The sequence below is a fragment of the Bidens hawaiensis genome, unplaced genomic scaffold (assembly GCF_021521415.1).
Source record: "Bidens hawaiensis isolate Kalapana, Puna unplaced genomic scaffold, B.hawaiensis_p1.1 tig00002123_1, whole genome shotgun sequence".
In the NCBI taxonomy this organism is placed as follows: Eukaryota; Viridiplantae; Streptophyta; class Magnoliopsida; order Asterales; family Asteraceae; genus Bidens; species Bidens hawaiensis.
In genome coordinates this window covers 775,533-800,661 of record NW_027491112.1, presented here as the reverse complement: position 1 = coordinate 800,661, position 25,129 = coordinate 775,533, and the positions used below count along the sequence as shown (strand labels likewise).

At 39.7% G+C, this 25,129-nt stretch overlaps 2 protein-coding genes and 1 pseudogene across 2 annotated transcripts; all 3 read left to right on the top strand.

The window, feature by feature from the left end:
- Positions 1-1,061: 1,061 nt before the first annotated feature.
- Positions 1,062-1,552, top strand: LOC143606038 (blue copper protein pseudogene; annotated as a pseudogene).
- An 18,735-nt stretch (positions 1,553-20,287) lies between these two features.
- LOC143606030 (blue copper protein 1b-like) lies at positions 20,288-20,760 on the top strand. The gene is made up of 2 exons (XM_077081940.1): positions 20,288-20,447; positions 20,552-20,760. Exons 1-2 carry the CDS (start codon positions 20,288-20,290, stop codon positions 20,758-20,760), a joined length of 369 nt encoding a protein of 122 aa, XP_076938055.1.
- A 3,362-nt stretch (positions 20,761-24,122) lies between these two features.
- On the top strand, positions 24,123-24,752 carry LOC143605245 (blue copper protein 1b-like). Its single transcript, XM_077081433.1, has 2 exons — positions 24,123-24,336; positions 24,433-24,752. Exons 1-2 carry the CDS (start codon positions 24,165-24,167, stop codon positions 24,735-24,737), a joined length of 477 nt encoding a protein of 158 aa, XP_076937548.1. The 5' UTR covers positions 24,123-24,164; the 3' UTR covers positions 24,738-24,752.
- Positions 24,753-25,129: the final 377 nt, after the last annotated feature.

Here is a 25,129-nt window from a genome sequence, read left to right as displayed (position 1 = left end):
ACACGCATGAGAAGAACATTGGACTGGGGGGACTTGAAGAGGTAGGTCCCAGTAGAGCCCATTTGGTCTCGCAAGACTCACCTTAAACAGGGACGTCTGCGCAAAAACCAACTGGATCCGCAGGACCAACCATGCTCAGAGACGTGACGTCCTTACGCGCAGTACGCAAGCTGTTCCCGCAGGAAATGCCTCCCATGGTGGACTCCGCCTGTTCCCGCAGCCTCGGATACAAGCCATGAGGGAAGGCCACCCGCGCAGCATGGCTACACGCACTAGGTACTTAGCTCTCGATCATTCAGTGTCACCTGAAGGAATGAGCAAAGCCGGGAGCAATCCCGCACAGAGGCGGGAGGGGGAATACTCCCGCCCAAATAAGCCAGTCTGTATACTGAAGGACCTTTTACTGTACCTGACGAGGTATGGGCGAAAGATCTGATCAGAGATACGACAGCTCACTGATACAGCATGGCGAGCAGCATGCTCCTGTACTGTATCACTATTAGCCGCTGCCTACTCACCAACTACTGTCATACCACGTGCGTAGCCGGCAGTTGGTGGAAAGGGAACACTATACAGCAGGCCTGGTCACTATCAGCCGCTGCCTACCCACCAACTACCAGCAGGGCACGTGCGTAGGCTACTGTTGATGAACAGGAACACTGTTGCAGCCGGCCATACCTCCTTGGAAACCTACCTTCGGCTATAAATACCCCAAATGGTATGATCATCGACACATTACATTATCATATTATCATCATAATATACCTGATATCTGCTCTAGCAATCTCTTAATATACTTTTATATTTAAAGAGCAATCTAGTCTGATTCTCACGCCGGAGGGTGGTCACAAGGAGGAACCCCCCCCTTCTCAGTGACGAGCTCACGGTGTCTGTTTTGCAGGTTATCAGAAGAACCATCTTCCAAGGGTCTAACCCCTCGTGGGAAACAGCTATCCAACCCCCAGGTTACCAGTAATCTGTCCGGGGTCCGGTTAGTGTTTCTTCATATATCAAATTTAAGGACGAGTCACAAGAGAGAAAAAATCTCTCTAACCCCAAAAATGGCCTTCTTTAACCACATTATGGTTGTTATGACCATTTTATTCGTCGTACTACTTCCAGCTGCCACCACAACAACTGAGTATGTAGTTGGAGATGACAACGGTTGGACCTTCGAGTACGATTATCAATATTGGGCTAAAGATAAAATTTTTAAAGTTGGGGACACCTTAGGTAAAACAATTCCGTGTATGTTAATTCTATATTAAATGTGCCACTATATGTATTACTTTTCATAACAGTTTTGACGTTATTTTATGTTACAGTGTTTAATTATCTTAAAGGGATGCATAACGTGTTCAAAGTGAATGGTACTGAGTTTGCGGATTGCATCATTCCACCACCGAGTCAAGGTTACACCTCCGGACACGACGTTTTAGAGCTCTCGGCACCCGTCCAAACAGGGTTTATACGTGGTGTAGGGGTACATTGTTCTTCATTTAACCAAAAGTTAGCCATAGATGTTAATGGTTGTTACTTTTGTTTAAGTTAAAATACCGTCATTAATAGTAATGAAGAAACACTAATCGACCCCGGGCAGATTACGGATAATCTGGGGGTTAAGTAATGTTTCCCACGAGGGTTAGGTCCGGCAAAGAAGGATGTTCTTCGAATGACCTGCAAAACAAACACCGTGAGCTCGTCACTGAGAAGGGGGGGTTCCTCCTTGTGACCACCCTCCGGCGTGAGAATCAGACTAGATTACTCTGAATATAAGTGTATATTGAGAGAAATAGCTAGTGAAGGTAAAATACCAGATGATCCTACCGTTCCAAGGTGTTAGAGTATTTATAGCCGAAGGTAGGTTTCCAAGAAGGTACAGCCGGCTGAATAGTATTCCTGTTCTACCAACAGTGGGTTACGCACAAGCCATGCTGGTTGGTGGATAGGCTGCGGCTGATAGTGACAAGGCCGGCTGTATACTGTTCCTTTACTACCGGCTATGCACTGTTCCACCAACTGTAGGCTACGCACGTCCCACAGTGAGGGTTGGTGAGTAGGCAGCGGCTAATAGTGACAGTACTAGAGGGTGCTCCTCGTACTGTTGTCGGTGAGCTGTCACCCTGTGATTGGTTCAAGGGCTGTTTTGGTCAGATCTTGTCTATTTTGCCCATACCTTGGCAGGTATAGTACAAAAGATCTTCCAGAAGCATACGGACTGGCTCATTTGGGCGGGAGTATTCCCGCCCTGCTCATTCCTTCAGGTGACTACTGAATTATTGAGAGCTAAGTGCCTTGTGCGTGTAGCCTTGCTGCGCGGGTGGCCTTCCCTGATGGGATAGCACTCCCCGCCCTTCACGCCCCAAACTACCAGGAGGCGGAATGGTTCGCCAAGATCTCCCGGATCCAGACTCCGGTGTACCGCTTTGCGGAGTCTGGGATGGTGATGCTTGGGATGAGCCGGGTGTGGAAGGAGGCGTCACAGGTTCCCATCGTCCTCGAATACGGTTTGAACTCTGTCCCTTACGGTATGCTTTGTCTTATTTGTTTATATAGGTTTGTCTTCTAACTGTTTCTTTTATTTCAGAGGGGAACGACTTGCAGTCTCTCCTGCAGCCGTGGGAGAGTGATGGTCCCGCTCGGATGGGTACTCGTGCTCTCGATGAGAACGAGTTGCCCATCTTGGAGCAAACGAGTGATCGGTTTGTGGATGTCTACCCGCCAGGCCACCCTATTCTGAGCGCCACGCGGCCAGGTAAGGCGTTATTCAACCCTCGACCTCTCAATGCTGAAACCTCTGCTGGAATTCCTCTAATCTTGTCATCTTCTGATGAGGAATCCGCAGATGGTCCTCCGTTGGTGCGGAAGAAGAAGGCTGCCGGCGGGAAGGGGAAGGCGTGGATGCTACCGCATTCCAGGGTGGAGCGGGGAGGAGCACCTCCGGACCCATGACGGTAGGCTTGGTCAACCTACCTGAGGCGATGACCCAGGCGGCTGCGCCTGCTTCAGTTGGTTCAGTTGCTCACCCAGTTGAGCCGACTGTTCCAACTGTGATGACATCTCCGCCGGCTGTCAGTGCCATATTTACTGAATCTTTCACTGAGCCGGCGGTGACTATTTCTGCGGGTACTTCCGCAACGGCGACCACGGTTGTGAGTTCACCTCCGGTGAGTTCACCTCCGTTGGTTTCTACCGCGGCGGCCTCTATGCCTCCTCCGACGTCGGCAGCTACGGCCGATCCTTCAGGTATGCTTGGGGCTTCTCGCCAACCTCTGCCTCCTTCCCATCTGCCTGACCTCTTGGATGGATTTCCCTTGGGTTCAGGTGATGGGTTTGGCGGCTATCGGCCTGTTGTCGACCCTACAGGTGCGTAGGGTTCTTTTGGCCTTTTTTTTTTTTATATATCTTCTTTTCCTAACTGCTTTTTGTTTTTTGCAGTGTCGGATTCCAATGAAGTGTATGTTCCACGATGGAACATCCGCCGAGGAACAACCCTTCGCACGCTTGTGGAGTGCGTGGAGTGGGCTCGTCACGTAGCTCCCAGTGGTGCGTTGGGGGAAGCAATGGCTAGCTACCAGGAGGGTAGGCTAACCAACGAGCTTCGGATTCTCCTGGCCCGGATGCAGCCGCGCGTCGAGCTGCTCTGTCGTGAAAACGACAAGTTAAAAGCAGCTCGTATTCAAGAAGTAGCTCAGGCGCGGGCTGTCCGGGAGGAGAACAAGAGGCTTACCGCAGTGGCTGCGGAAAAGGAGAAGGCCTTCATGGCCCTCGAGGTTGAAGTTCAGGCCCGGCTCGAGGCCCGTTCCAAGGCTGCCCAAGCTGTTAACGAACAGCTTCGGCTGGCTAAGGAAACTGCACGGAACGCAACTGAGAGGGCCACCAAGGCTGAAGCTGTTGCTGAGCCTCTACGCCTCGAGAATGAGAAACTTAAAGCCAAACTAGAGGCGCTCCAACAGGCTCATGATGCCTTGGCGATGGAAGACGCCAAGAAGCTCCAAGAGATCTTGGACCAGAGGGGGGTGCTTGACCATACTGAGCGGAAGCTAAAGGGCGTTGAAGAGGCTGCGGCTAAAGAAGTGTTGCTTGCCAACCTCAACAAAAGTGAAGCCGAACGCGCCCGTAACCAAGCTCAAGCCGCCCTACAGGAGGCTCTGGTTGCCAAGGAATGGCTTCTTCGAGAAGCGTTGTCTCAGGTATGTTTAATTTCATTATATCTTTACGCTTTTCTTTGTAAATAGAAAAGGTTTTGATACTTGTATTTTTTCTTTTTGTAGGTTGTGCATCGGGTCTTCACGGATACGTCTTATGACGATGCTATGAGCGCAGCCCTCAACGCTTCTCATGAGGATGGGGAAAAGGCCGGCTTCCTGCTTGGTCTAGGGTTCGTTGAGAAAGGCATCCCGCCTTCCAACTTCCCTTTATTTGATGTGGATACTGAAGCTTTATATGACCAAGCAGTGAACTAGTATGCCGCCTTCCCGCATCCGGTGGTGGAAAAGGTGAACGAAGTTGCTGCTGCTGATGATGGGCTAGCTATCCTTAAAGCTTTCCTTGAACCGCCACGCTCTACTGATAGTGCGGGTCCAAGTGGAAGTGGTCCTGAAGCTTGATCCTGAAGATCCCTTTCCACCATTAGAGTAGATTTTTATTTTTGTATAGCTTCTTTTGTATGCGGGTATGCACCCAGCAATCTTTGTAATATTTGAATTTTGATGGAATAAAGATTATGTGCTAATTCCTTGCCTTGTTTATTTTACGCATGTTTTGATTTAACTTAGTAATTTCTTTAGTACTTAGATAAGTTAACTTTTTAACGTGGCAGATTATAAGTTTATGTTTCGCTTCCTCTTTCATGATTGTGCGGGTATGACCGTCACTTACACTTAGTAGGATGGCTAAACTTTACTTAAATCTGTCCTGCGTGGAAGTTTTCCTCATCTTTTCCTTAGAAATTTTCTAAGTATTTTGAATAAGTTAGCCTTTGTACGCGCAGTTGTTAATAGGTTAATGTTCAGTTTCCTCTATCATGATTGTGCGGGTAGGACCGTCATTTTCATTTAGTGGGATGACTAAACTTTACCTACAACTGACCTGCGTGAAGGTTTTCCTTATCTTTTCTTTTGAAATTTTTACCGTTTTATGTGTTTATGCGGTTTTTGCCGCCTTCCACACGTAACGACTTACTTCTTCCCATATTTATGCGGTGAATACCGGCATATCAGTGTGGGAAGTTCATAAGTATAAAGGTAAGGCTATTAACACATTGTGAAAGGAGAATCATTTCCATTAGAAGTGGCTCTAGGCCTTTTCTTTACAAGTTTGGATTGATCTACATGTAACATTTGCGTAATTGAGCTCCATTCCATGTTCTTGGGATGGGAGTGCCATCGAGCCTTTCGAGCCGGTATGCGCCCTTTCCCAGAACTTCTTTGATAATGTATGGCCCTTCCCAGACCGGGGCCAGTTTTCCTGGGCGTTGTTGATTCGAAGCCTCGTTGTTACGCAGTATGTAGTCTCCTACATTGAAGTTGCAGAGTTTTACCCGCGTGTTGTAGTACTTTTGCATTTGTCGCTTGTAGTTCTCTTCACGCACTGCGGCTAAGTCTCTGCGTTCCTCGGTTAGCATAATGTCTAACCGTCTTTCCGCATCATTGTCTTCTGGCTGAATCAAGACCCTTGGTGAGGGTAAACCAATTTCGACCGGGACCATGGCTTCAGTGCCATAAGTGAGACTGAACGAGGTTTCTCCCGTACTGGCCTTTTTCAGCGTTCTGTTTGCCCAAAGGACGTGCGGAAGCTCGTCCACCCAGCCGGATCTGTGTTCCAAGAGTCTTTTCTTTATGCCTTCGACGATGCTCTTATTTGCTCTTTCTACCTCACCATTACCCTGCGGGTGCGCCACTAAGGTAAAGGTGTGGGTGATTTGAAGTTCTTCCAGCCACTTTTGTAGCTTCTTGTCAGCAAAGTTGGTGCCGTTATCGCTCACCAAATTCTGTGGAAGTCCAAAACGACAAATAATAAATTCCCAAATAAATTTTTTGATATGTTTCGCGGTTGTTTGGGCTAAGGGTTTTGCTTCTATCCACTTGGTGAAGTAGTCGATGGCTACCACTAGGAACTGAACATTTCCTGCTGCTGTAAGAAATGGGCCTGTCACATCGATGGCCCACTTCTGAAATGGCCATGAAGAGGTGACTGGAACAAGTTCATTCTTCGGGCGATGCGTGTTGGGTGCGTAGAGCTGACAAGACCTACACTTTCTGATGTATGCCAGCGCATCCGTATGCATCCCCGGCCAAAAGTATCCCGCGTTGTTTAGCTTAGCTACAACAGCGCGTGGACCTGCGTGTACTCCACAGATGCCTTCGTGTACTTCCCTTAGGAGGTAGTCAGCATCTTGGTTGTCCACACATCTTAAGAGTGGGCCAAGAAAGTTACGTCTGTAAAGGATGTCATCGATGAGTTGATAATTCAGTGCTTTACAGCGTAGTTTTCTTGCCTGTATTTTTGACTCTGGTAGTATACCTGCCGCAAGGTAATTTATTATTGGTTTCATCCACGTTTCTGTGCCGGTTTGGATGACACAAATTTCCTTGTGCGGGACTGAAGGTGCCTCGAGGAGTTCAATGCGGATGTCCTTTCCCAAGTGGGTGAAGGCTAATGATGCAAGCTTGCTTAACGCATCCGCAGATTTGTTTTCACTACGCTTGACGTGTATGACTTTGCAATCGTTAAAATCGCGCATAAGGGTTTTTGCTTGTGCGAGGTACAGGGCCATTGTGTCGTTCACGGCCGTGTACGTCCCGTTGATTTGGTTGGCTACTAACATGGAATCCACGTGGGCTTCCAAGTATTTCACTCCCATCTTACGCGCAATTCTCAGCCCGGCCAAGAATGCTTCATACTCGGCTTCGTTATTCGTACTTGGAAAATCCAGTCGAATAGCGTAAGTGTATTCTTGGCCTGCTGGGTTGGTTAGTTTCAGCCCTGCGCCTGAACCCTCGTTACTGGCTGCTCCATTAGTGTAGAGTCGCCAGACATCATTGATGTCCCGTGCTGGAGAGGGTTGAGCCTCTTCCTGGCACTCTTTTTCCCGCGATGCAGGCACTTCCGCAATAAAGTCGGCCAAAACCTGGCCTTTTATGGCTGGTCTTGGCTTATACTTTATCGCGTATTCCCCCAACTCAATTGCCCATTTGGCTAGGCGTCCCGATAACTCGGGTTTGCGTAGAACGTTTGCAAGTTTGAAGTTGGAGAGAATGGTGATTGGGTGACCCTGGAAATATCGTCTTAACCTGCGTGAAGCGTGTATAAGTGCTAAGACTAATTTTTCGAGGGTAGAGTACCGGGTTTCTACGTCTGTTAGGATACGGCTGACATAATAGATTGGCATCTGGATGCCTTTCAGTTCAACTAGCAGGACCGCCCCGGTTGCTCTATCTGTTGCGGAAAGGTATAGGATTAACCCCTCCCCCGCTTCTGGTGCTGTGAGCGTTGGGAGTTCGATCAAGCGTGACCGAATCTCCTGAAAAGCTGCTTCCGCTTCTGGTGTCCAGCGGAAGTGCGTTTTCTTTAAACAGTTTCTCAACGTTGACACGAAAGGAAACGACTTATCCGCGTGGTTTGCCAAAAAGCGATTAAGTGCGACTAGTCGTCCATTCAGTGTCTGAGCCTGTTTGATGGTAGTAGGTGATTCCATTTTGATAATGGCTTCGACCTTTTCAGGGTTCGCTCTGAAGCCATCTTTAGTGACGATGACCCCCAAGAACTTCCCTTCTTCCATTCCAAAGGCACACTTGCTCGGGTTGAGCTTCATGTTTATCTTCCTGAGCGTGTTGAAAGTTTCTTCGATGTCTTTCAACATCGCTTCTGCGTCAGGGCTTTTGATGACCAAGTCATCCATATAGACTTCCAAGTTCCTCCCAATTTGGGCATGAAACTGGTTGTCCATCAGGCGTTGGTATGTGGACCCGGCATTCTTAAGTCCAAATGGCATCATTTGATAACAAAATGTGCCATCGGGCGTCCGAAAAGCGGTTTTGTCCTGATCATCAACGGCCATGTGGATTTGATGGTACCCCTTATACGCATCCAGGAAGCATTTAAGGCGAAACGGTGCTAACGAATCCACCTTAAGATCAATTTCGGGTAACGGATAACAATCTTTGGGGCATGCTTTGTTTAAGTCCTTGAAATCTATGCACATGCGCCATTGTTTGTTATTCTTCGGTACCATAACGGGATTTGCAACCCATGTTTGATATCTGCTAACGCGTAAGATGCCTGCGTCAAGGAGTTCCTTGACTTGGGTTCTACACACGTTAGTTTGTTCTGGCCCCATTACTCTGCGCTTTTGTACGACTGGCGTAACAGCCGGATCGCACTTGAGCTTATGCTCTGCCTTACTTCGGGGTACACCAGTCACGTCAGCTGGTGTCCACGCGAAGATGTCAGCGTTTTCTGTAGTAAGCGTTTGAGTAAGGTGCGCGTGGGATCAACGACTGTTGGGCTAATGGTAACGGCCTGGTCAGGGTATTTGCCATTGAAAGCCCATCTTTCCGGTTCGGTGATGGTTGGTTTAGCCATCTTTGGTTTGGGTTTAGATGAGACAGATGCGATGCATACCTGGGGAATGCCGGTGATCATCGCTACACCCTCAGCTGTTGGCCATCCCATCATGCCGTGGACTGAAGATACCACGGCGTTGAATCTTGCCATTCCGTCTCTCCCGAAGAGAATGTCGTATGTGTGGTGTGGCTTCCTCATCACGACCAAATCCACATCTTCTGTGCGTGAGTGATTCCCGTCCGTAAGAGTGACGGGGAAAGATAGGATACCCAGGGGGTTGTTTGTGCTGCCGTCGAACCCTTCCATCGAGGCGTAGACCGTTTCCAGGCGTTCCTTGTCTTCGTCATCTAGCTTGTCGAAGAACTGCCTGTACATCACCATTGACGAGGCGCCGTTGTCAGCAAGAGTGCGAGAAGTGATGTAGTGCCCCAGCTGGCTTTTGATGACGATAGGGCCTTCTTTGCTGGGTCCTCCTGGCACTCGCGGGAAGCGCACCTCAGCTTCCTTCCACGCGCATGGTTCTGTCGCTCGCCTTTTTCTTCCTCTGATGTTGCCATGAACCATGTTGATGCTGATGTCAACGGGCTTTCGTCCGTTGCCTCTGTACCGGTTATCATTCTTTCCTCCCTTCTTGATTGATGCAACAAGGTGTGCAAGTCTTCCATCCTTGACGAATGTTTCAACAATATCCTTCAAGGATGTACACTCCTCCGTACTATGACCCTTTGTCCCGTGGAAGTCACAGGATTTGCTTTGATCCGCATTAGGTCGCTGCCGGATCATTGGAGCCTTTGGCCATGGTAGTTTTTCGGTGGCAAATATCTCCGTGACGCTTTTGGTGAGTGGCGTCCACCGGTGTTTTCGGCTTGGAAGGTGTGTGTTATCCCTTCCGCCAACAAGAGGGCGAGAGCTGGATGAGGTGTCAAAGTTTACCCTTGACTGCCAAATACCTAGCTTCCTCTTTTTGTTCTGCCGGGCGATCCGAACATTGTTTTCTCTAGTCCTTTGCGTGTAGAGGTGTGTACTCTGGGGAAGATCCCTTCCCAGTTGCTTCTCTGTCTCGGCAAAGCGCTTGGCCGCCGTCATGATGGCATCCCATGTGGATGGCATGCCGTCCTTACCCGTCAATGTGCGGATAAGCTCTGGGTATTCGGCACCCTGGATGAAAGCGGCGCGAACAAGATCTTCACTTATGTTGCCCAGACTCAGCTTTTTGGAGTTGAAGCGAGTGATGAAGTCTAGTAAAGATTCATCCTCCTCTCTAACGCAGTTGAGGATCGTCCACTGTTCTTCAGTATATTTCCTCTGTTAGCTGAAGTGCTGGCTGAACTTGTTCTGAAAGTCCGCCCAATCATAGATGTGGTGGACCGGTAAACGATCGAACCATGCCCTGGCCGCTCCAACCAGTGTCATCTGGAACATATAACACCACGTGGGTTCCGCCCAGTTGCTGACGGTTGCCCCCGCAATGAATCTGTTCAAGTGATCGTCTGGGTCGGATAGGCCATCATAAGTGCCGATGTTGGACATTTGTTTGGCACTTCTCGGGGCGATTGCTTCCGCAATGTCCCTTGCAAACTTGGACTTTCCTGCATTTGCAGCAGTTGGTCTAAAGGTTTTGGAGAAGTCACGTGGGTTTCTCCCCGCGTTCGTTGGTTTAAAGGTTTCTCCAAAATTCCTTGTCGGTTGGAAGTCCGTTTCCTTACGCTTCCCTTTCGCCTTATGGCGAGGGTTTGCGTCGGTATCGGATTCTTCCCGCTCATTGTCCGAGTACTCGCACTCACTGTTCATGTTGAGATGTTGGCGAGTACTGCCGAATTCGTCAGCCTGTTGAAGTGAACGCAAGCGTTCATCCAACTCAGCTTGGAACTCTTTCTGATGTGCTTCGGCCCACGCCTTAACTTGATCGAGTGTTTGGCGAGGGAGCCTCGTCCGTTTCTCCAACTGGGCATCAGTGAACCCCAGTGAAATATTGTTTACTGCACTTGTCCCGGCTTGGGTAACCGGGGTAGTGTTCGTAAAATTTGCATAACCGCCGGTGTTCCCCCCAGTTGCTGAGGTTGTGGTTACCGGGGTTTCTTGGTCACTTACTGGCTTTGGGACCGGAGTAACGTTAACCATTTCTTCAGAAATTTTGAAAAAACTAAGAATTAGTTCTAGCTTTTATGCACGGATGGCGCCAATGAAGAAACACTAATCGACCCCGGGCAGATTACGGATAATCTGGGGGTTAAGTAATGTTTCCCACGAGGGTTAGGTCCGGCAAAGAAGGATGTTCTTCGGATGACCTGCAAAACAAACACCGTGAGCTCGTCACTGAGAAGGGGGGGTTCCTCCTTGTGACCACCCTCCGGCGTGAGAATCAGACTAGATTACTCTGAATATAAGTGTATATTGAGAGAAATAGCTAGTGAAGGTAAAATACCAGATGATCCTACCGTTCCAAGGTATTAGAGTATTTATAGCCGAAGGTAGGTTTCCAAGAAGGTACAGCCGGCTGAATAGTATTCCTGTTCTACCAACAGTGGGTTACGCACAAGCCATGCTGGTTGGTGGATAGGCTGCGGCTGATAGTGACAAGGCCGGCTGTAGACTGTTCCTTTACTGCCGGCTATGCACTGTTCCACCAACTGTAGGCTACGCACGTCCCACAGTGAGGGTTGGTGAGTAGGCAGCGGCTAATAGTGACAGTACTAGAGGGTGCTCCTCGTACTGTTGTCGGTGAGCTGTCACCCTGTGATTAGTTCAAGGGCTGTTTTGGTCAGATCTTGTCTATTTTGCCCATACCTTGGCAGGTATAGTACAAAAGATCTTCCAGAAGCATACGGACTGGCTCATTTGGGCGGGAGTATTCCCGCCCTGCTCATTCCTTCAGGTGACTACTGAATTATTGAGAGCTAAGTGCCTTGTGCGTGTAGCCTTGCTGCGCGGGTGGCCTTCCCTGATGGCTTGTATCCGCAGCTGCGGGAACAGGCGGAGTACTTCACCATTGGGAGGCATTTCCTGCGGGAACAGCTTGCGTACTGCGCGTAAGGACGTCACGTCTCTGAGCATGGTGGGTCCTGCGGATCCAGTTGGTTTCTGCGCAGACGTCTCTCTTCAAGGTGAGTCCTGCGGGTCCAACTGGGCTCTGCTGGGACCTACCTCTTCAAGTAATAACAATAATCATTTGAAGTAATTAACACCGTGTATTTATAATACATGTTAAACAATTAACTTCTTCATTTCTATTTTGATATGTTGTTAAAGCAAAAGGTAGAAATAGTTGGTGTGATTTTTATTGGTGGTACAACTTAATTATTTGAATCAGTGGAAAGTGAGCATTGGTTTAGCGTCAATAGAACTTGATGGTTCCCACTAATGTTACTACTAATTGCTAGTAGTTAATTCGGCTTTCAGTTACACTCTTTCACGAAGAGGTGTAACGTTCACCCAAACATTGTAATGATTTGGCGTATATGAAACAATCATCTGGAATGATTGAATACAACAAACTTCATACTTTGTTTTCATAGAGATGAATTCTCGGGATCTGATAAATACTTAATGTCTTATCCAATTATTGATCGTGTATCAGTTAAATATTTTAATCTGGAAGTAAACTCTATCAATCATTCAAAAAGCTATGCAACTCATATGGAATTCAAAACTCACGATTTTCAAAAGTTCTATTTAAGTTATGTATTACATTTAGAAAAAAAAAATATCAGTGTGTTACGGTTTTCATTGTAATCTAACTTAAATTGGTTTTACATATACATTAGATTGTTTTCTTCATCACTCTTGTTTTTGAGTTTTTTAACCAAGGAAAAAAAAGGAAATGAGAGGGAAGGATAAAAAAAGGAAGGGGAGGGAAGGAAATTTTTTTTAGTTACGTGTGTTCTTGAGTTTGAAGGAAATTAGAGGAAAGGAAAGGATACCTATGTTAAATAATAGTTATCCTTAGTAATCATCCCATTTTTGAGAGGATAACTTATTAGGAAAATACATTAATTTAATCCTTCCTAACTCCTCCTACTCCTTTCTTTTCCATCCTAAAAAAAACTCAAGAACACCCATTTTTTAACTATCATTAGTTTTCCTTTCCTTTCTCTCCTTTAAAAAAACTCAAGAACACCTTAGCCCGATTTTAGATATATCTTTTTAAAACAACTAACTCATACATCTGAACAGACTCTTAAATTTACACAAAGTCCCAAATCTATGCCATGAAATTAGATACCTAAACCGTTTGAAGGGTTTTGGGTTTGAATATGTATCTGATTTGATTCTTGAAAATTTTGAAAATCCAACTTCTTTTTTTCAAGAAAAATGAGGCTATCCAAGATATTAAAGATCGATTCCTATCATTGTTTCCTGGGAATGAAAAAGTTACCTAAGTTGCCAAATCTAATTAAAAAGACGTAACAAAACTATTTATAATGTGTTGAATGAGAGAAATCAGTGATTGTGAGTAATCGAGTTAGAAAGATCAAGAATTAGTACAAGTTTGAGCTAAAGGAATCAAGTGGTTGAAGCCTTGAAGGTTATTTACCTATGCATCTTCAAGAGAATGAGTTTCTCATAAGCATATTCTATATCAGACCTCTTTTCCTATATACGAGTACAATTTAATACTACTCTCCTGTACACATTAAAATCTACTATTTAATTATTTTATAACTTTATCAAAATATATGTAGTTTACTTTTATATCTTATTATAAACCTAACATACTAAAATAATAATAATTAAAACACAACGTACCCGCCACTAATAGTTAACATGTTAACAAAATTAATACTCAATACATACTTCCATCACGTTATAAAAATCAACTTAATAGCTAAATGAAATTTGAACCAAAATCCATGGTGGGTTGCTCCTAGTCATGTGACACAAGAGTACAACGTACGTTGGACATAAGTTCATAATGATGGGGAATGTTCATGTACATTTTAATCTTAACATGAGAACGTAGTAAATAATACTAATTTATAAAAAACTGAGAACGTAAGAAACAATACCAACTACAACACCAATCTACATAAACAATGACTTATAATAATAAAGAAAAAAACCTAAAAATTACAACAAAAGAATAAAAAATCAAGAACAAAATAATAACAGCAAATACCAACAATACTTATAACAGCAAAAGAAAAAAAATCTGATAATAACAACAAAATATAAATCAACAAATACTTATAACGTCTCATAATCGAAAATTAGCAAATACGAACAAAGAATAACAGCAAACAACTATAAAACTAAATCTAATGATAACAGCAAATTGGTTCTCACTGTTTTCATGTTAAGAATACAATGTATTTGATCATGGTTCTCATAATGATATAATAAACAGACATATATATACAAACACACATGTTTGCTTTTCTGAACGTCCGATGTTTTGTATACCAAGTATGGCTAAATTAAATTAATTAGTTTTAGTGATCATAATAATAAAAATAACAATTGTTATTGATTCTTTTAAGTGGTTTTAAAGTACGTTGTATAGTTGTTCAAGTTACATGCATTTCTCATAAAAGTTGATGGATCGATCACCGTCACGAAGCATACTTGACAAACTAGTTCAAGAGCAAAATGGTAGTCATATAGATATGATAGAATTACAAATTTTGTCATTTAAAACATCAATTTATGGATCGAATCCTTTAAAAAGTTTTTTTTGCAGGCGGTGTCTTTTACATGACATGTTTGTTTAATTTTCGTCTTTTTGACTAACTGGCTTCTAAAAACCCCGTCAAGTCTTGGCATGTGAGAGCATTTAAGTCTTTTTACGCAAACTATTTAAGTATTTATAATTAAAAAACAAATTAAATATATTATTAAAAAAGAAACTACATAAAATATGTTAAACAAAAACCCCGTTAAGTTTTGGCATGTTTGGATACTGGGTTTTTGGATGACGATTAGTGTAAAGGACAAAGGCCGAAAGTATTTTGTTATATAAAGGACACCGCCTGCAAATAAACTTTTTAAAGAACTTGATCCATAAATCGCATATATTTAAAGGACAAAGTTGTAATTCTATCTATAGATATTTAGCAAAAGCAATTACACCCGTGCAACCTTTAAACGAGCCTAGTTCCAATTGCATCCGCAGAAGCAACTGAAAATGTAAAATTCCGGTTCCTATATCATACAAAAAAGCCACAAGTTAAGGAGGAATCTCACGTACCTATTATTACTGCATATCAATTATGTTCCATAATTCATGAGTACTCTCTATAGCTATACACATAAAAAAAGCCATAACATTTTAGATCTCCGAACACGTCGAGGCATTGAGTCGGCCCTGTACATGAAAAGTGTGTTTAAAAAAAGCGCACCCATGATATCAGAAAATAGGTGCAATGCGTGGTGATAAATAGGGGTTGTCAATCGTGTTGGATTAACATTTTAACAGGTTACAGGTTGGCGGGTTGATGGGTCGAAATGTTCAACCCGAACCCAATCCATATTATTATTATTCGTGTCAAAGATTTCAACCTTAATCTGCACACAAATAAATTCAGGTCGAACGGAACACAATCTCCTGAAATTAGAGTAAGTTGAATTTTAGTAAAAATCTTGAAAATAAATTGAAAATTACAAGTGTATTTTAAGAAAAAACGGAAAACTAAAAAAACAAAAACAATAATAATATTATAAAAGTTTTTTTAACTTTTACTTAATCGGGCAACCTGAATATGACTTTTTTATTAAACGGGTCAACTCAAATCTGACTTGGATTATAAATGAAACAAAAAGTTCAGTGTAAAAGAACAAGAAAAGCTTGTATAAACAACATCGTGAAGTTTGAGACTTATAGAAATTGCTCTCATCTCTTTCAATAGATAAATCTATAAAAAATTATCGACACAAAACAAATTACACGAGGCCCTTATGTTGCTAGTTTTTGAGTTTAAAAAGTAGCATAACAAAAGCTAGGCTCGTTTCGATTTACGAGAGCTCGAGTTCGATCTCGGCTCGTTCCGAGCTTTTTTTCTAAAACTTGAGCTCGTCTTTTGAGTTGTTTTTTCAAGCTCGGGTTTGGCAAGGGCTCAACTCGATTATTATTTATTAAATATAAATATATATATATATAATTAATTATATATGTTTAAAAAAAACTTTAACGAGCCTAAACTCAACTCAAGCTTGTGTAGTACGTTAAATGAGCCAAAGTTTGGCTCAAATTCGATTATGCAAGGTAAAACCAATACTTAAAAGTCTAAAAGAAGAAAAAACTTTTAAAAATATACACAAGGCACATAAAAGCTTGAACAACCTAAACGCTTTACATACAGGTTCGAGCTCGGGCTTAATAACTAAACCAACTTTATTATATTAAATTGTACACTTAGAGAAGTTTTGCCTCGGTGTCTCGAGAAGAAGTTCTCGGAGATGACAAGCGTTCTACGTGCAGTAGTTGTACGTATAGTGAGCACGGTTTTAGAAAGCCGTCTTCCTAATTTAGTTGGATCGGTTTTGCCATTCAAAAGGGATGACGACGCAGCTTGTTGCATGCTTACTTGTCTCTCTATTGTAATTGGATCTTTTTATTTAATTATTTAGATAAAAAAAATATTTTCAAGATTAACGGTAACTAGCTACTAGATTTTAGAAATCCAAAGTTTTTATAATATATTCAAACACATTAACTTAAGGTACAATAACTGGATTTGAGGGAACTTCAAATATTATTACAGAGTTTTGGCATTCACTTTCGCTTTTAGAGTATACTGCACAACCAGCATTGTTCATCTTGACCACAAACACAGTTTGCATATGTGACAATGTCAGGGCCGGTTCAACGACCTCGGAGGTCTAAAACTAACTAAAATGTTGAGGCCTTTATATTTTCTTTTCTATATGCGTATAGCGCTAGAGAATATACAAGAATTATAGAAAATGGCCCACCTAAGATATTGAAAAATGATCGATCATTTTGATCAAATTTGAAAAAGTCTTTCTCACTATTTAGAACAGTGGAACTTTCGATCAAGATGTTCTCACCTCCCCCGTTTGGGCTCTCGCTCGAATCGGAACCAGTAGGCCTTCGACTCAATCTAATATCCTACCTACCTGGCGCCAATACAATAAAAGATAAAGTTTGCGCATGGGCTCATTATCTGATGCAGAACCGATGCGAGAGGGAGAATCAATATGGGAGAAGCGGGGATTGAGAGCTTTCAAGAACCAGTGGAAAGGAAAGACTTGTTCCCTGCATTCCTTTCTTTCCAAAGAGAGTCATAGTGCTAGGGCATAAAAGCTTTGATTGAATGAACGCCACCTTGGTTGTATTGTTTTCAAACAAATCCAATGTTGGGCCGGTAATAGCATTCGATGATACGCTGTGATAATGGATATGAAACAATCATCCTTAGCTTGTGACTTATCATTGACTTACTAATTCTAAAAGAACTCTACTTCCAAAATCTCATAATACATAACTCTTATTTAAGATGGAGGCCTTGTAAATCTGGAGGCCTAAAGCCATTGTCTCATTTAGTTTACCCACGAGACGGCCATGGGCAAAGTGCAAAGCCATGGGGGATTGGGGGATACCACGATGATCACATAGGATCCGCTGGTCTTTTATGTATTTAAATACTCGTGTACGTATACATACATATATGTAACTTACTTAGAAATTAGAATACCATTCTATATAAACAGGGTGTGTGTAATAATGTTCTTTCAAACCTAAACTCACTTCACAGTTCACACACACACACACACACACACACAAACAAATTAAATGAAAGTCGTTGGTGCCATTGCCAATGAAGGTTCTGCTCCTAGGCAGTTTTCGGGTCAACTAAGGTTAAGCAAAATAAGAGTTCACAACTCATGATACATTTAAACCTTAAATATATCTTCATTTAATTTTGAAACTTTTTTATTTTGCAGTATGATGGCTGCCAAGGCCTTAATCCTCTATACCATCCGGCATCTTCCTTGTTTCTTTTATTCTGTTCATCTGCGGATTCCTTGTGGGATTTCGAGTTTCTCCATCAAAGCGGCGGCTGGAGGTCATGGAAATCTACGAGCTGCCTTCTACACGGCATGCTTGTTGATCCTGATTGATGTTCTAGTCACCTTCCTAAACAAGAAGAAGATATTGTAATAAACAAACTTATCATAATGTCGTCATTTGTGTTTTATATTTTAAGTCATGGTTGGTAGTACGGACGTTCTAATTTCGTAGATATGTGTTTTGTTATTCAAAAGGGGGGGGGGGGGTCGGCACAACTTATTGTCCGCTTACCTGCCTCTATAATGTAACATGATCCTTTTATTTGTTTTAAAAGAAAAAAAAAGTTCATTATGTTATAGTGGGATATTATTATTATTATTATTGTTATTATTATTATTATTATTATTATAGTTACGAAGAAAATATTCTATGTTACAGTGGTGGAATAATTGTGTTTGTTGATGACATGTATTAGGTTTTGAATTGTGTTCATCTTGTTTTCTTTTGTTGTTTTGGTTGTTATGTACCTTTTATGGAGGGCTTTTGCATACCCCCAATGGATCCATTTCTAAAAGATGATATTTTGTTGGTTTGCAAACATAAAAAGAGTTTATAACATTAAAAAATCGGTTAAACCGATTCCAATCCAACCTTACATGGTAGTTTAGATACCGGTTCCCCCTCTCGTGGCCCAAACTGGTTCACAATTTGACCAGATAACACAAAAACAGGTCTCGTGTTGACCAGGCCGCTAGTTCGTATACTTAAATCCAGTTTCTAACTCGACCTAAACCAATTTGTATGGGTTCTAATATTTTCCATAAAAGCCGGTTTTGACCCGAACCGATTTACCCTCAAACTGGTTTTGACCAACTTTAACCAAACCTATTCGGTTTGCTACCCAAACCGGTTCCCATAACCCATTCTGTATAACTCTATGTTTTGATCATTTAAACCTAGAAGTACTTGGAACCGGTCATGTAAATCAAATGGATTATTTTATCTCTTTTATTTGTCTTGTTCACTTTGGAGTATGTAACTAAAATGTACAAAAACCATCAAAGTCGAACCATCATTAAAATGTTAACTAAGAATAAAAATTCAAACCGTCAAAGTCGAATCGTCAAACCGTCAAACCATTCAAACTAGCAGGGTTGGCCTTGCCACCTAACATGTCCGAATCGGGTTGTCTTTTCTCAACATTTTCCCAAAATTTTGATTATAACAAACTAACAATCTCTAGGCCATGTACACCCCTAAACTTATTGTTTAGATTCTTTATTTTCATTTTATATAAAGTTATTCTAAATAAACAAATGGGGAAGATCCAAAGGATTATGAGAAAAATCATCCTTAAAGAGAGAACTTGAAAAAAAATAAAAAAAACTCATGAAACTTGACTCAAGCATTTTTTTATATAAAAAAAGTTGTCATTTCTTTTATTATAACGTTACCTTTATTAAAAAAAAGTCAATCGTGATATTTGACTTATTACATATCTTATAATCTTACAATACTAATAAAAGAAAATGTTAAAACTTATGTGTCAAGCCTACATTTATTCTAAATTCTAATTTCTCATCTCATTCATTCTACCTATCCATTGGTCATAGGTCAATACTATTTTGTCTATTGGGTTATAAGATAGTATGGATTATATTCATTATTGAGTTAATTGTCATTTTTATACATAAGGTTTGACCATCTGCACAACTTTAGTACTTTTTTTAAATTTATTGCAAATCAACACCTGACGATTCCAAAATCATGCTATTTTAGTATTTTTTTTTTTGTTAACCCCGTTTGTTTTTTCCATTAAGATAGGGATAAAATAGTGATATTTTTATGTCTCATTTGCTTAACCCTATGGTAAAAATAAAGGAGTCGAACTATTTTTAAGAAAACTACATGAACCGAACTACTTTTTTAACAAAAATAAACTAACCGAACCATATTTTTTTAGCAAAAATAAACGAATGGAACCACTTTTTTAACAAAAAAAAAATAAACGAACCGAACCAACCGAAATATAATTCATAAGTTCTACTTTGTACATTAAATAATTCACAAGTATTTTGAAAATCACAATTGAAATAACGGACCTAATTTAATTTTATTATTTGACAAATCCCGTGTATAAGGTCAATTCAAGAGAGAACTCGAGAGCTAATAAAGAACTCGTAAAAATTTAACTTACCCAAATATTTTTAAATTTTTTTCTTTAATACTTCTTATTTCTTTTTATTCTTTATCAAAATTTAAGAAAAAAAAACAAAAAGTTGATCGCGATACAACATATATCACATATATGTAATATTGTTGTATTACATATATTTAGTATTATTGTATAATATAACATTGTTTTATTACATATATGTAATATTGTTGTATAATATAACATTGTTTTATTACATATATGTAATATTGTTGTATAATATAACATTATTAATATTGTTGTATAATATTTGGGTAAGTAAAATTTATACGAGTTATTTATTAGCTCTTGAGTTCTCTCTTGAATCAACCTCATAAACAAATAAAATAACAATTAATAGTACCTTGTTCTTGCAGTGCCTAGTTGGTGCTTGTCTCTTTCTATCATTGTATTATTTTATTTTTGTTATTAATATTTTGTGGATTCTTACAAGAAACATAAAAGGTACTATAAATACAAGTATACAACCCCTAAGACCAAATTCAAGAACGAGTCACAACTCACAAGAGATAAGATATCTCTTTCTAACCCCAAAAATGGCCTTCTTTAACCACATTATGGTTGTTATGACCATTTTGGTTGTCATCCTACTTCCGACCGCCACCACAGCAACAGAGTATGTAGTCGGAGATGACATTGGTTGGACCACCCAATACGATTATCAAGCTTGGGCTAAGGATAAAAATTTTAAAGTTGGCAACACCTTAGGCAGAACATTTTTGTGTATAAATAGTTTTGTATTAAATGTGCCACTATATGTATACTTTCATAACAGTTTTGACGTTATTTTTATGTTACAGTGTTTAATTATCATAAAGATATGCATAATGTGTTTAAAGTGAATGGTACTGTGTTTGCGAATTGCATCATTCCACCACCGAGTCAAGCTTACACCTCCGGACATGACGTGATAGAGCTCTCGACACCGGTCAAGACGTGGTTTATTTGTGGTGTAGGGGTACATTGTTCTGCATTCAACCAAAAGTTAGCCATAGATGTTAAAGCTTGATTGCAACTTACCAAGAGGGTGTTAAATGTTCATGGAATAAATCATAGTGGTTATTTTTGTTTTCAGTTAAAATACCATCATTAATAATAACAACATTAATCATTCGATGTAATTCACACCGTGTATTACTGTATTTATAATACATGTTGAACAATTAAATTCTTATTTTTTTTATTTTTTATTAACTTAATAATGATCATTTGGTTTATTGGTAGGTCACTGACCCACCTGATTATGTTTATTTCACCATTAGGAGAAAACCTCATGGTCCAACTTAAAACGCCTTTTTTTATCACCAAGTAAAATTTAAACCTAAAACCAACCTATTTCTATGAAGAAGTCTTTTAATGTCTTACTTTAGTCATTTAAGCTATGAAATATGAATCATTTACATTTTGATATTTAGTTAGGGGATATTTGTTGATTTTTATTGGTTTATTTGAATAAGTCAAAGATTTGTTTTTGTATTGAATTTGTATTAATTAATTTCATTGTATTTAGCTATTCTAGTAAATTTGTTATAATACGAAAACAATGGATCCTTGATTTCAGAATGTGAAATCATTCATAATTTTAATCTCATCGAGTTTTCTTTTTCTTTTTTTCCCTTCATAATTAAGAACTGCAAATAGTTACTTCGGCTTTCAGTTACACTTTTTCACGAAGAGGTGCAACGTTCACCCAAACGTTGTAATGATTCGACCTATATGAAACAATCATCTAACATGATCGAATACAACAAACTTCATGCCTTGTTTTCACATAGATGATAAATACTTAGTGTCTTATCCAATTATTGATCTCGTCTATCAATTAAAATTTTTAATCTGGAAGTGAACTCTGTAAATCATTCAGAAAGCTACCCAAATCATACGAAATTCAAAATTCACAATTTTCAAAAAGTTCTATTTAAGTTATCTTATGTATTATTTAAAAAATATATATATTAGTGTGTTACGGTTTTCATTGTTACTAAAATTGGTTTTACATATACATTAGATTGTTTTCTTCATCACTAAATTGGTTTTGATATATCTTTTTAAAACAACTAACTTATACATCTGAACCTACTCTTAAATTTACACAAAGTCACAAATGTATGCCATGAAATTAAATACCTAAACTGTTTGAAAGGTTTTGGGTTTGATTATGTATTTGATTTGATTGACTTCGTCTATCATGTGATTCTTGAAAAATTCAAAAATCCAATTTCCTTTTTCAAGAAAGGACATCACTTACACGATTATATGAGAATGAGGCCATCCAAGATATTATAGATCGATTCCTATAATTGTTTCCCGGGGACGAAAAAGTTACCTAAGTTTCGATAGTATATGTCAGTCCGACTATGTTAACGATATTACAAGTGATTGCATATGGTGATCGTGTTATAGAAGCAAAGATCATTTATGAAAGTAATTTTGGGACTCATACTTTTACACAGAATTTGCATGACACCTTCAAATATTAAGGGGGTGTTTGGGATTGCTTATTTTTACCAACTTATAACTTATTAACTTTTTGAAAAGTAATAAGGTGTTTGGAATTGCTTACGCTGTGAGAGGAAAAGTTCCATAAGTTACACTTTTGTAACTTATTAACTTAATGAAAAATTATAATGGGATAAAATAAGGAATCCTAAACACCCCTTAAGATTCCTTTTTAATTTAAAAGAGTTGGTTTCCCCTATGTTGGTAATTTCCATATTATTAGGCCCGGTGACCGGGTTGGATCTATTGGGCCTATGGAATTTATTAATGATGTAATAGGTTTATGGGGTTGCAATTGGGTTTTTATATTTGGTAATTACTTGTTGACCAAGTTAGAGTCTCCCTATAAATACACAGTCATGTTAGGGTTATTGTATGAGTAGGGGGATTATTGTATTCAAGTTTTTTGAGAGTTTCTTGATTATAATAATACGTGAGTTTACCCTAATATTGTGTGCTCGTTTGTGTTTCCGTTATCAATTCGTTCTTGAATTGGTATTAGAGCAAGGTTAAGGTATTCGTGTTAGTCAATCAAAGCTGTGGTCGATTAAATCATCCTGCTCGATATCACCATAATCGAATTCAATATTGTCGCCGTTAAAGATTGATTTTACAAGAAAGGGAAGTTTGATTTAACACAAACGAGCACACATTTAGGGTTAATTCACGTATTATTATAATCAAGACCCTAACCATATTTTTCTGCAATAACAATAAATAAGAGTAAAAGTCAAATCACTTTTCAGGGCATGGTTTTATTTACAACTAAGAGTAGATAGAGAGGAACTACTAATTTTAGATATAGATTTTGAAGTTACGAATAAAACATCACATATTATATACAAAGAAGTAGTATTTAAGGCTTTTGAATCATAGCTATAACTTTTCTTATTTTAATATTATATGTAATTTCATTCATAAGTAGTTATAAATTAATGAATTATAAGACGTTTTTGTTTTTCCTGATAATAATCTTATATTTTTCGGATACATAATAATCGTGTATTGTTATCTCATATTAAGAGCGTTTTTTCTTATATAACAGTGTATCCTTTATTCACCTCATGTATACATGGGTCATTTCACCTTAAAAAATCTATGCCAGCGTTCAAATCTTTCGACTATTTTTCTCTCAATTAACATCCGTAAAAAACACTTAACGTTTTCGAATTTCAAACTGATGTTTTATGACTATTGATCAAAAGAAAGATACAAGTCGACTAATATAAAACTTATCTCGTAATGATTGATTCAAATAACTTGCTTTTTTTTGGAAATTCAAACACCCGAATTGAAACATTGTTTCGTCATTTATATCATCATTTCGAGATAAGTTTTACATCAGTCGATTCATATTATTGTTCCGATCAAAACTCTAAAACATCAGTTTGTAATTCAGATAAAAAAAACTTAACGCAGTTAACTGTTTTTTAACGGATGTCAATTAAGATAAAAATAGTCGAAAGGTTGGACCGTTGACATAGATTTTTAAATGTGAGATTATTATCAGCCAGCCATAAAAGGTGAAATTATTAATAAATAATTTTTCTAACAAAATCTGAAAATTTCGATTTAAAACCTATTATAGGCCGACCCAGAAATTATAAAATCTGCCGAACCAGAAATTCTAAGGTAACTATGAAGTATGAATACAAGTATAGTGTCTTTTACATTTTAACTTTTTCTTAGGCCGTTCTAAAATAAAACTTATTGTTATTAGAAATATCAATTTTTCTTCAATCTCTCTTATTATTTACGTTTTGCTACTTGTCCTTATATTATCACATGATTGCCGGAATAACAATATCATGTCTTGTGGATATTTTCAAGAAATACAAATCTTTATAAATAGAAACTTTTGTTACATATAACATTCAAATAACCAAGTAGTCAAGAATCTCAATACAATAAGCCATGACTACTTTTATCCACATCATTGTCGTTTTAACCATTTTGGTTGCGGTGTTACTTCCGACGACCATTGTGGCAACTGAATACGTGGTTGGGGATGGCAGCGGTTGGACGACCAATTTTGATTATCAGAAGTGGGCCCAAGACAAAACATTCTACGTCGGTGATAAGCTAGGTGAATTATTTGATTTTTCTGAAACCCAAATTTTTTATATTAATTTTTTTTGCTAAATCATTAAATTAACTCTTGCCATATTTTTGTGGGCTTAAGTGTTCAACTATCCGCAAGGCGCACACAACGTTTATAAAGTGGACGCTAGTGCCTTTGCTAATTGCACCGTCCCGGCACCTAGCACGGGCCTTACAAGTGGAAACGATGTTGTGACCTTGGCGTCACCAAGCAAAAAGTGGTACATTTGTGGTGTGGGAAACCATTGTGCCGAACAAAACCAAAAGTTGGTCATAAACGTACAATGGTCTGCCCCAGCACCGGCACCAAGTAGTGCTACAAAGTATGGATATCAGACTTTTATAGCGGTGGTTGTCGTTGTTTTGTCGATAATCGTCATACTTTAAGTTAAGCGTTTAACATGTACTATTTATCGGTCGACACTAATATGACTCGTGTAATAATAGTAATAATAAAAGAATGACTATTTGATAGTCCATTAATCAAACAAGATTACAATTTCAATAATAGCATATTACATGTTATAGTTCCCGATTTTTTTAACTAACGCATCACTAGTATCGAGTTGTATGTATACAAATTTACCCGCCTACGATAAGAGAAGTAACACAATTACAAAATGTCCCAAGAGAATTAGTCATGAATCAATATTAGATTTCATGGCTAATGCAAAAAGCAAGTCTCTATAATCCCCATGTGGAAAGCTCTCCAATATGTCATTAGTGAGTTCCACCATATATATATTCTTGTAATATTCTCTTACTTTATTCATACATGT

Excerpts from the sequence above, each read along its gene's own strand:
- LOC143605245 (XM_077081433.1), top strand. The coding sequence starts at position 24,165 with ATGACTACTTTTATCCACATCATTGTCGTTTTAACCATTTTGGTTGCG. Across the intron at positions 24,337-24,432 it reads CTACGTCGGTGATAAGCTAG|TGTTCAACTATCCGCAAGGC; the intron begins GTGAATTATTTG and ends TGTGGGCTTAAG.
- LOC143606030 (XM_077081940.1), top strand. The coding sequence starts at position 20,288 with ATGGCCTTCTTTAACCACATTATGGTTGTTATGACCATTTTGGTTGTC. Across the intron at positions 20,448-20,551 it reads GGATAAAAATTTTAAAGTTG|TGTTTAATTATCATAAAGAT; the intron begins GCAACACCTTAG and ends TTTATGTTACAG.